Source organism: Trichosurus vulpecula, chromosome 2, assembly GCF_011100635.1.
Source record: "Trichosurus vulpecula isolate mTriVul1 chromosome 2, mTriVul1.pri, whole genome shotgun sequence".
Lineage (NCBI taxonomy): Eukaryota > Metazoa > Chordata > Mammalia > Diprotodontia > Phalangeridae > Trichosurus > Trichosurus vulpecula.
In genome coordinates this window covers 172,806,052-172,818,878 of record NC_050574.1, presented here as the reverse complement: position 1 = coordinate 172,818,878, position 12,827 = coordinate 172,806,052, and the positions used below count along the sequence as shown (strand labels likewise).

Here is a 12,827-nt window from a genome sequence, read left to right as displayed (position 1 = left end):
CCAAAGCTGTGGGATATGACTTGAACACACTTCAACTCCACCTCTTTCTCCTCCAAGAAGATTCTATTCCGTCATTCAAACTCCTGAACTTATACTTCCTCCAGGAAGTGTTTAGATCGATCAGATGAGAGCTAAACGTTTCCTTGGCTGAAATAAAGACTCCCACAAGTATAGAATTTTGACTATGTTCTTAGCCCCAGTTAACCTTAACCTGGGGAGAAAGAAGATAAAGAAAGGGAAACTGTGATAAGGGGAAAATGATGGGAGAAATGTGTCAAAGCAGGTAAAGGAAGAAGAAAACAAAAGTGAGCAAAAAGAGAAAAATGGACATGGCATATTCAGAAGCCCTCTTCTCTGAATTGTACCTTCTATGGCACAAGTTGCAATAATATTTTACATCTGTTAGCATGTGCCTATGCTTATCTATAATTTTTATATATTTGCCTTTTGGTTGTTTGTCAGTTGTGTCTGACTCTCCATGAACCCAATTGTATTGTTGTTGTTTTTGGCAAAGATATTGCAGTGGTTTGCCATTTCTTTCTTCAGTTCATTTTATAGATGAGGAAACTGAGGCAAACAGAGCTAAGTGACTTGCTCAGAGTACCACAGCTATAAAGTGTCTGAAGCTGGATTTGAACTCTGGTCCTTCTGAATCCAGGGCCAGCACTCTATCCACAGTGCCATCTAGCTTCCCACACACTTATCCACCTCAGTATAATAATTTTTAAACTGTATAGTCTGGGTGGGCTGGAACTACACTGAGAAAAATAGCTTTAGAGCAGTGGGAAGAGCCTGGATCTGACTTTAGAAGAGTGAGTTCTGAGATTCATCTCTGCCGCTTGATAACTGCAAGGTCTTGACTAAGTCATTTAACTTCAGGCTTAGTTTCTTGGTAATAATAATTGACATTTATAAAGAACCGAACTTAATATCATTTCATTTGAATCTCATACCAGCCTTATAAGACTGACATGCTGTATACTACAAATATACATATACACATATAGATATATAGTATAATTTGTGTGAAGATGTATTATGCATGTATGTTTATATGTATTGAAACTGAGGTTAAGAGAAGTAAAAAGAACTTGCCTGTGTTAAAATAACTAATAAATGGCAGGCAGGATTTGAACCTAGGTCTTCCTGACACTGATGATAAGCCTTGCTTACTTCATAGAGTTATTATGAGGATAAAAGGAATAATATATTTTAAATTACTTTGTAAAGCACATATCATCATCATCATCATCACCATCACCACCATCATTATCATCACCATCACCATCATCACCGTCACCACCATCATTATCATCATCATCATCATCATCATCATCACCATCACCACCATCATTATCATCATCACCATCATCATCATCATCATCATCATCATTGTGGTGACTCTAGGCAATATTGTAGCATCATATTCAATAGATACTTTTTTTCTGAAGAGAAGTGATCCCAATAGCAAAGTAGAGTTGAGTCTTAAAGTCCCTAGAAAACAAAAATCCTGTGGCACCAAAAAATTCTCCCAGGAATACATCTCACTTCAGAGGAGAGATTGAGAAGTAGAGAGGAATTCTATTCGGCTTTGGTTGGAGGCATAGAGTCATGTGCCAGGCACTATGCTAAATATTGGTGATACAAAAAAAAAAGATGTAAAAACAATTCCTGCACTCAAGGGATTTACATTCTAATGGGAGAGACAACATGAAAACAACCATTTACATACAAACATTATACACACATATTATATTCTACCTATTATATACATACACATTCTACCTTGGGGTAAGTAATTTGCCTTCTGGAGGCTTGCAATCAAACAAGGTAGCAATAGCATAGAAAGATTAAGAAAGGATACATGTCAATCATTATACAGGTAGTGGCAAATGTACCCAATGATTTCAATGAATCTTCCACATTATTGCAGGAATCCAGGACCCTAGTGAAGCCTACAGATGTGTAATTAGAGGAGGGAAGTATGAATGGAGGAATTTCCTCCCCGGGAAATTGGCTTTTGATGTTGCTGGTAGCCCTGAATAAAAACCCCTATACAATGAACACAGTGTGCACAGACCCACATACCTCTCCCCAGCCTTTTGGTACATGCCCCATTTGGACTGGATGTCTAAAGAAATGCTCTCTCCTAGACTAAAGCTGAAATTGTCTCCCTTGCTTCTCACTGACCCCTTCATGCTGTATGTTCTCATTAGTAGGCAACCCATGCAGGAGATGGTAAGACAAAGAAAGGGGTGGCAGTGATGTTAAGAATCAAATGATGTCTAGAGTAAGAAACGTCAGTGGGAGAAAGGGTCAGGAGACCAATGAATTTACAACAGCTTTCTCTATTGGTCATACCAACTGTAAGCACATCAAATGTCCATGAGATCCTTCTTGGCAGGAGAGAATGAAGAGCGGCAAAGGCATTGCCTCTGATTTATTATTAACAAAGAGCTGAGGTGTGTGGTTTTTAAAAGCAAGGACAGCAGGCCTGTGGTTTTCTTGCTGCCCTAATAGCCAACCCACAAGAGAGAGGCTGTTGGTACTAAGGGTTCTCCCCTATTCCCCATGTTTTCAGTGGTGATCTTAAGTGCTTTAAAGAGGATGGCAACTGAAGGAAAATAAAGTCAGCAGCAATGGAATGTGGAGGCCAAGAACTGAGGATCATGTTAGACTGTAGAGCTAGGACATTTAAGGGTAGGAAATCTGACTGTATCAGGAAAAGAACTTTAGGAAATGGGAGGAGGTAAAGTGTAAACACTAGGGCATGATTTTAACTGTAGATTTAAAATAAAAATGACTAGTTTTTTAGTTACTCAAAAGGACAACACACTGACAGAACTTAAAAAAATAAATTTGGTAACCTAACATGTCCTTAGTAAAATAGCTGAGGAATATATTTTCCAATATTTGATTTCTCAGCTTGACAATCTCCCTTGAAATACCTTTCTTTTCACCAATGTAAATGTAGACCTTCATTGGTCTGTCTCACAGCATGCAAATGACTTACAGGGTACTTCTAGTCAGGTGTCTGCATTCCTTCTCCCAAATAAACCAAAAGACTGACTTTCTGATATACCTTAAATAGGAAGATTTTATGATCACCAGAAGAGGATGGGAAACACAAGCACAGGGAAAGAAGGAAGGAAGGAAGGAAGGAAGGAAGGAAGGAAAGAAGGAAGGAAGCAAGGAAGGAAGGAAAGAAGGAAGGAAACAAGGAAAGAAGGAAGGAAGGAAGGAAGGAAGGAAGGAAGGAAGGAAGGAAGGAAGGAAGGAAGGAAGGAAGGAAAGGAGGGAGGAGATCAGAGAAGGAATAAAGGTGATCAGGGAAATTAAAATGGGAGAGGGAAAGGATGGGAGAGATGAGAAGAGTTGGGAAAATGAGGAGGAAGGGAAAAATGGAAATCAAGAAAAAAATAAAATAAAAATAGAGATAAAACATTGCAAAGTTGTAAACATAGAATAGTTGGATACTCAAAAAAAAAATCCTCCAAGATAGTTTTCCCACTGACAGATCAGCAATTGTATTAGCCTTTGGGGTCTGCCTCTCTCCTGTCTGGCCGTGCACTCTGAGGATCCTTATGAACTAGGCAGACTTTCTCCCCCTACTCTTAGGGAAGCCAGCATGGAACTGAACCAGCTCTTCCAGCCTGACCTAGATCTGTCAACTGATCAATTATTTTTCCCATAGAGAGGAAGAAAGAGAGGGAGAGAGAAAAAGAAAGAGGAAGAAGGAGTGGGAGAGAACACATGCATTTTTTAAATTTAAGCAGGAAAACAGCAGAAAGTAAGCTCAGTTTGGAAGCCTGAATCTACCAAACAATAGCTTTCACAGGATATCCAGACATACTCATAAGTAAAGCGAATGAGGTACTTTCTTTTTTGACCTCGTGCTTTCCAAACTCAATGTCTTTTTTCTGACTAAAGCCTGCTTTCATCTCCAATCTACCCCAGGTCCTCCTCTCTTACCAACTGTTAGGAGGACTGCACTGCACCTTCATGCAAATACCTTTCTGCATAGGTGGCCTTGTATACAAATTTCTCTCGGCTCTTTTTTGACCCATCCACAGTCAATACTCCTACCCCATCTCCCTGCTCCAAATGTCCAATATATAGGTAAAGGAAAGGTTACTAAGATGCAAATAGTCATAGGAGTTGTGGGGATAAAAAGGAAGGAAAGAAAGGGAGGGCAGAGAGAACAACACCTGTATTCCATCTGTTACCTTATTTTTACATGTTTTGATTTTTTTCATGTTTAATTTGTTTTATTGAATTTCAAATGACTGTCGACATAAAGTAAACACGTAACAAGCCAGTAGAGCAGAAAGGAAGTAAACAGCATAAATACCGCCATTCTCAGCATGGAGTTCCACTTAGCACCACATGTTCAGAGCATTACATGCATTAATGAGTCCTGGAAACACCCAGGGGAGTCACTTGAGGCCTGGCGGGCAGGTGGAGAGACAGAAACTCACATGGGAGGCTTTTTTTCCCTATGGAAAAGTCTAAGGGAGATCAGATTCAGAGGATAGGTTCAAACCTCTGGACTTTACTTAAATCCCCCTGAAGATACTCTCTCCAGATTTCCAAAACTCATAGTGTCTCTATCATTGTGGTCAGAATGAAATGATCTTGGTCTTTCTGAATCCTATGCACATTAAACCTAGTGCTGTGGAACACAACCTAGATTTGGCCCCTCCCCCCAAGTTTTTTTTTCCCCAACCATTTTCTGTTATCTGCTCTGTCCTTAGAATTGAATGTACCAACATATGACTGGCCCTGCTCCTCAATAGGGAACCTTGACCCTGACCTTATGCCAAAATGTCCAGTAGATAAGGTTGGCACCAAGGAGCATAGGACATACAATGAGGTTCCGGCCTATAGCCAGGCTACCAACACTGAAAGAATGCTTACTGATTCTTATCTTGGCAGATAATTCATCCCATCAGGAATGTAATGAGCAGCTCTGCTGAACAAACCAGAGGGGATCAACACATAGCAAAAATGGTGGTATTAAGGATAAATGTCTCACCACCTTCTTCTCACCTTATGAAGATTGGCACAAGTCTAAATTGGGCAAGATTTAAAATGGGGAAGTCCAGGGACAGAAAATAGTCTTGCTTAACCCTAATTTTCTAGATGATTCTGTAATTCATGTAGAGGACTTCCTGGCACAGATTTAAATGAACTATGAATGGCATAAAGAATATTTAATGAAAATCAGCATCCAAACAAAAGAAAGCTTCCCTACTGATGCTGAAGATTTCCAAATGATCTTGTTTGAAGATGACACCATACTAACTATATGAATGTTCAACATACCACAAAACCTCCTAAGTGAAGTCCCTAGCAGATACAACTGACCTAACAATATGAATTTTAAAAACAAAGTGGATGAAAAAGAATTGCCCAAATTATGATGTTCAGCTATGTATGACTACATAAGGAAACAATAAAGTTAGTAATTTGTCTCTCTTTCATATCTTTCTCTCTCTCTCTCTCTCATATATATATATATATAAATGTATACATGGACACACATGTACATGTAATATATGTATATACATATATACATACACACATATACATATACATATATATATATATATACACACACATATATGTTTTTATGCATTTAGATAAACTCAGTAGGTAGATAATGAAATGGACCTGGAAATCACAGTAGGACATTAGGTTAGATCACATTCATAGAATTATGGATTCAAAGACAGAAGGTAACTTAGAGATCATCAAATCCAAACACTTAATCTTACAGTGGACCAAAAAATGAGGCCCAGAGGAGGTGTCACATAAGAAGTAAGTAGAAGACCAGGAATTTGAACCTAGCTCCTGGCTCCTTTCTACTATATTATGTTACACTATCTAGAACAAGGGTTCTTAACCTGCTTTGTATAATGTATCCCTTTGTCAGTTTTAGAATAATGGTTTTTAAAGGCATAAAATAAAATTCATTGTTGTTGTTTGCCCTTCATTCTTGAAGAGGACCATGATATCAGGAAGATGATGTTACAACTTGCACGTGAATTGGATTTAAGTGAGATATGCAAAGTCATCAGACTCACTCTCTCCTCCCAAGCAATCTGGATCCAGTCAGGAAGACTGGAGATGGCCCTGGATGCAGTGGGAGACCTTGGCCTTTTTAAGCTAAGGTGTTTAACAGGTCTGATTTTGACTGAGGCAACACCCATTCAGTGATTAAGCCTAGGTAAGAAATGAGGCAAGGAATGGCCTCTTTTATCTACTCAAAAATAATCAGTCTGGGAGAGGAAGACCCTCAGGTTTTCTGGTCAAAATAAAAACAAAATAAAATACATAGAACTACAAAGGAAACCAATTACATTTAAATACAGTTATAAAATGTTAAACAATGCAAATTCAAGGACCTCAGGTTAAGAATTCCTGGTCTACTATTTTTCTGCTCACTGCTGCAAAAACCTCCATTTAAAGCCGGTATCCTCTGAGACATGCTACAAAGATTCAAACCCTAAACCACCATGATCTCAGAAGAATCAAAAATCAAAAATAAAAATAAAAAGGGAAATGCAGATAAGTATGCAATCTAATATAATTTAGATGCAAGAACTGACTTATTGCAGGATAAGGAAATGAGCTGGTCATGAATGGAGACTGAGAAATAAGTCAGCAGGAGTAACATAGTAGTACTCTTGAGATACTAAAAGACCAAGAGGAAAGAAAGACTCTAGTATGGTTAGCAGACTCTCCTTGGAGAGTATATTGGGAAACATGAACAAGAAATTGTGGGAAGAGAAGGGGTGGAGGGATTCCAATCTGTGTCAGTGGAGGGAGTACTCATACTGACAAAATCATGGGAGAGTGGGAGAAATGCCTTAGGGAAATGCTGAAGTCTATCTTTAAACAAAGTAGCATAACTGTGGCTTGCTGGCAAACAACAGGCACCAACAGGCCAATCTAGTCAGCATCAATCAGGAACCAGGGGCCAGTGAGGAGAGGTTCTTTTTGTTTCCTTTATTTTGTAGCCAAAATTTTTCAAACCTCAAAGGCAGAATTCCCAATAGTGCTGGATTCTCCAAATAGAAGCTGCAAGTCAAAAAGCCATATTGTATTCATGTACAGTGTAGAAAGAACCCCTGAACCTCCTCAATCACACTAGTACACGGAGGCAGTGGCACTTTGGCGTGCAAAGGACAGGGAAATAAGCACTTCTTAAGTTGCTATGTGGGGGGAGGTGCCCAGACCCCATTATCTGTACTTCACCCCAAGTGATGACTTCGGCCAAGGTTCCTCTGGTCCTTTTGCCAGACAAAAGGTACAGTACAGTAACTGCCCTTGGACTCTGTATATTAAATGGGGCCATTCTTTACAAACAAGACAGTAAGAGTGAGGCTGACTGTCTTTTTCAAAGAAATGTTATGTTCTCTCCTGATGCCCGCACAGCCCAGAGGTGAGGACCAGCCCAGATTGCTACTAGCACTCAAGATGTTTACTTCGAGGGACAGGAATCTGGCATGTCTGACAGTCTGAATCATTCCTCTTTCCCTAGGAGTGGAGGAATGGAGCATGTGTGCTCAGATCTGTCCTGCTTCCTTTCTTCTACACCTTTGCCTCAGCTGGGCAGGCCAGCAGAAGAGGCCCCCAACAGGATCACAGAAAGCCAGGGAGAGGAGAGAAGATTCAAGTCAACCTATCAAAAGGTGTTGAAAGGAATAGATAATCCTTAGAAAAAGAAATAGCCCTGGTTTCTAGAAAGAGAAAAGCAGCGCCACCAACCAGCCACCTCCTTCAAATCCAAATGGGTGCTAGAGGTAGGAGGTGTGCTGAAAGGGACAGCTCCTGTTCCTTAGAAAGAGGAGCTTTTTAATCAACCTCTCGTGCATCTTAGGGCAAGAGCCCCAGGGAGCTAATCACTCCCCGCCCTCCCCTTCTTCTCTTCACTAATCAGTACTGATTCCTTTGGAAATTTGCTCCCTCCCACATTACCCCTCTCTCCTAGACTGAATCGGGTTATAGGCAGGGGTGAGGGGCAGTTGAGGGAGGGCTCATAACCTGCTACTGGCACCAGGCACCTTTTCAAAAAGGAGAAAACACAGGAAGTAACAGCTCTGAAAGGAGCCAGCTTAAAACAAAAACCAAGGAAAGGGGAAAAATGTCTTAGAATGTGCACTGCATTCTAACTAGCCCCACTGGGTCAATGCAATGGGGGTGGATTATTGCAGGCAAGACCTGGGCTGCCTAGTAATGGTGTAACTTTGATAAGAGGTAGCTGGCAGACTCTGGATTCTTTCCCCTGGAAGAGAAAACAGTCATCACCTTTGCAGCGTCAGATTGAAGTTAGGTTTGGGGGTTGACGTGACTTAAAATTAGACAGCCTCAAGTTCTTTTCGGATACATCTGATCCTGGCCAGAACTGATTCAAGGTGGGTATAGAGAGAAAAGGGGTATTGTGCTCCTTAGGAAATGCAGGAATGGATAGATTGGGTTGGGGGGACGAGGCCAGAGACCTCCCCCCACTCCATTCTCACCAATATTACTACTATCAAACCTTGCCTTATGCTTCTTCCTTCTTATCCTCATCAGTGGGGAAGCAATCCCACATGAAGCAGCCAGAAGGGCTTTCACACTAGAAAATTTTGCACCAGCACTTTCTACTCATCTATTCAGGGAAGATTCAAAGTACGAGCAAATATTATGCTTCCCTGCATTTATTTCTGATAAAAAAAATCACGTATGCTAATTTATATGTAAATTCAGTATGGCCCCCAGGCTTCTGGCATGCTGCCAGTGGGGCTCTCAGCTTCAGGAAGTTTGGCCATTTTCTCTGTTTTGATATTAAGGCATAGAAGAGCAACCAGCTTTAGAATGATAAGGCATAGAAGAGGAACCAGCTTTAGACAAGTATAATTTGGGGACCCATGGGATCCCACTCCCCACAGCCCATTCTCTTCATCTGTCTTGATTCTTTCACTTACTCCTCAATTCTGTTGTCAGCACAGAGAGATCCCTGTTCTTCTAAGCAACGTGTTCCAGGTTTGATTTCCCCAGAACCATTCCCATGACAGTACTCTTTGGTCATATTCATGGGGGGCTTCTGTGTCCCAAAGATATGTCTCTACATATACACAGTTTTACTGAATGATGTTCTGTATTATATGAGGAAAAATGTATAATATATTCAAGTTGTCACCTTCAGCCTCCTGTAAACCAGATACACCTTCAAGGGGATGGTAAGGGGTCTCTAAGACTGACCTCTTCAATTGAGTGTAACAGGCTAAGCCAGAGGAACCTCTGCCAAGTTCAGAGAGGACTAACCTTCTTACCAACTGACTCAGCCCTTCCCTCCTCCCAGGGGCCTTCCCCTCCCCCTCCCTGTTTTGGTTCTTTAACTCCACTTAATTGCTTTCCATACAACTCTTTCCAAGTGTCTCTGCTTGCCTGGTTTGGATCCTAACAGCAGCCACTGCAGCCTGCCCCAAAGGAAGGTCTTCAACCCAAAGAAAGGGCTGCATTATGACTTCATTAGCACAGGTGCACATGAGGGAGGATCATAAGGATAATAAAAATTTTGACAGATGTCAGAATGGGGAGATGGTGTCCTTCCCATTTTCTCTATTTGTCCTTCTGATGCCTCCAGTTTCTATAATTAAAGTGCTGGTTTTGGCACCAGAGACCTGGGTTTGAATCTTGACTTTGCCTTGCTGACTACTACCTTTGTGACCTTGGGCAACACACTTAACCTCTTTGAGACTCAGTTATGGAATCTGTAAAATGGGGGTGGGGTGCAGACTGCATTAGCTGACTTCACAAGTTCCTTCTCCCTCTAGATCTATGATGCTAGGCTCCCAACTTTCTTGATCGAAGTATATGTTTTCTAAGCCAGCTCTTCTTGAAGAACTCCACAGGACCACCTAACAAAGTTTCTTTGCCTGAACCCCTAAGAGTTTGAATACTTTAAATTAGAAAAAAAAAGGTAATATAAAGCCTTCAAAGACCGAGTGAGCAGCCAAAAAGGTGGAGAGGACAGTCTGATGAAATATGGGAGCCAGGGTCAGTGGGGGGTAGGGTCAAAATGAGAATAAATAGCACCGAGAATGCATTCAAGGTTGAAGCTGATTCTGAATTTGCCCTGCACACTGCATAAAGCTGAAGAGAACATCAAAGAGCATACTCTGAGAGAAAGCGGCAGTCTAGATTGCAGCCCCGTGGCTCTGCTTCTCAGCAGATAAATAAACAGAGAATTAGCATTCCCTACTTAATGCGTGTCGCCCTTTAACTTTGAAAATCTTGCCGTGACTGAATAGCCCACTATTCCTCCGCTGATCTCTGGATCATCACCTTCCTCAGTAGCCCCCATTCCTAAAACACAACCCCTCCAAACTAATATCACTGCTCACTGCTGCTGCAAATTGATTCATCCCCTTGGTGATGGGCTGCTGACCAAAACCTAACACAAGACATAGAGATCCTGACTACATTGGACCTGCATTTTCAACGTTTTCCTCACTGAGCAACCATTCAAGTTTGCCAGCCGATATTTAAAGTTTTTCCTTTCCATTTCTTCTCAATAATGCATGCAAAAGCCATCCAGTCTCCTTTTATTTTATCGTGCTTCTGACTTGGTCCTTGCATTTGTGGTGTGGTGTGGTGTGGTGTGGTGTGGTGTGGTGTGGTGTGGTGCGGTGTGATGTATGTGTGTATGTGTGTGTGTTGTGAAATATGTAGCCACATAGCCCAGTGCACAGCCCGTACCAAACCCTGGCAGCACGCAAATTATTTCACAAATACATATACATCCCCCTTCCTATAGTAATCCAGGATTGAATCAATATTACGGAACCTGGAAGAGAGAATTAAGCCTCAGTCATGCAGTTTAAATGCTTTCCCCTCTCCACCTGCAAACCCGCGCAACAGAGACAGACTTGGGGAGTCTGCGAATAATATAAAAAGCACATTGCACAAATCCTGCGTCTACTGTAGGCAAATCAATAGTAACCTCTTACCTTGAAAGAGAAACAGAGCGGCCAGCCCAGTGAAGATTGCCCAAGAGATAGAATTGTGCATTTTTGCCTGGATGGTTTTCATGTTGGTTTCCCTCCCTCTTTTTTTTTTCTTTTTTGTCAGGTTCGGTTTTTTCTTCCTTTCTTTCCTGACAGATTGCGTTGCTCTCAAGCTCGTGGAAGGAGATTTAAATCCAGTGTTTTGCTGAAGGACACAAGAAAAGCCGAGGGAGTGAGAGAGTGTGACTTCTCAGTAATTATCTCTACTCATACTCTGGCACTGAAACACATTGTACAATCTGGACCCAGACAGCCCTCCTACACGCTGCAATCATTGGTTCTAATCCAAGGATTGACAGAGCTACAACACGCGCACGCACTCACACACACACACACACACACACACACACACACACACTCACTCACACACACTGAGGAATCATTTACTGGGCAAATCAGGCTAGCTGATTAAAGAGACAGGAGCCCAGAGAGACGAAAAGATAAATGCCATCCTACCCCTTCTATATTGCTTTCATTTTTAACACTGTCAGTTTCTGTGCCTCAAGCATTAAATGTTCCCCTTCCTCCTGGCATCCCCCGGCCTCCCGAACTCAGATTCCTTCTAACCTGGGGGAGGGTGGTGGTTTTGGTGTTTTTGGTGGTTTGGTAGATATCCTCTTAATTGCAAATGCTTAAAGGAAATTTTAAAGGAGACATTTTCATACTGAGTGAAACTTACAAAGAGGAGTCAAATTTCATTCACTGGCACCTAATTTTCTTCACTGATGGAAATTCCACCTAGTAACAATTTTCTTTCCCCCTTTTCTAAATCATGACCATCACTTCAAAAGTAGCAACTTTCTTTTTTTTTCCTTTTAATCACTCATTGTGTCAGCCTTTGTTTACTCTGTTTATCAGGCACTTGTTTTATAAAATTTCCCATATATCTTTATTGGACACTATAGAAAGGGATGATGTATCCTGGATTATAGAAGCCTGCATCTGACCACTGGGGGACTCTCCCTATTAGAGGGGTGAAGGAAGTCATCCTCAGGGTGTCCATTCTCTAATGCGACCAGAACAAGAGGACTTATCTTGTGGCAGCAGGATAGATTCGGGTTAGACAAAGTAAGGAGCTTTCTGACTGCAAGAATTGTTAAAGGAAACACTGGAGTGGATCACCAAGGGATGTGGTCTACCACCCATCTCTCTAGGATAGTGAGGTATAATCTATACTTTAGTAAAGAGTTGGGTTTTATAGGCTCTTCATATACTTTGTGGTCTTTTGATTTTTATGATTTTTAATCTTTGACTACCTTTTATGAGAAACTGGATATCCAATGGGAACACGCATTCTGAAAATTCTTATGACCCTCCTTCCACAAATTCTCCTTTAATGAGAGTAATGAATTGTTCCCCACTCTACCCCGCCTAGATTAAAGCCCTATTACATAGTCTTCCTACTGCTAAACCAACTCTATATTTATTCTCACTTAACCATACTAGCACTGAAATGCACTGACCCTTGACCTGCAAGTAATAGAAATATTTTATTGTCCCCATTTGCACACTGGTAGAATGTTTTTATTCTGTCATTATGTCCTTCCTCCTATGCTCACTAAAATGTTGTCTCTTTTATACTAAGTTCCTGGGGATATCACCATGTCTGTAATTCTCCTTGTTCTGTGTCCACCATCAGGCCACATGTAATTAAAACCTTAATAAAGGTTTTAGGATTATGATGGTGGCAGTGATAATGATAGAAAAGATGGACAGGCTTCCCACCTACTGTCATTCCAATTGTTAGACATCTCAACTTACCCCATGAGT

At 41.1% G+C, this 12,827-nt stretch overlaps 1 protein-coding gene across 2 annotated transcripts in view; it reads right to left on the bottom strand.

The window, feature by feature from the left end:
- Positions 1-11,304, bottom strand: part of NTM (neurotrimin) — a 1,301,011-nt gene extending 1,289,707 nt beyond the window's left edge. The window contains exon 1 of one of the 2 annotated variants that reach the window (XM_036745228.1): positions 11,001-11,304. In XM_036745228.1, coding sequence (XP_036601123.1) covers positions 11,001-11,082 — 82 coding nt within the window. In that variant the 5' untranslated portion in view covers positions 11,083-11,304. The remainder of the gene's footprint in view (positions 1-11,000) is intronic. The other variant, XM_036745224.1, reaches the window with a different exon arrangement.
- Positions 11,305-12,827: the final 1,523 nt, after the last annotated feature.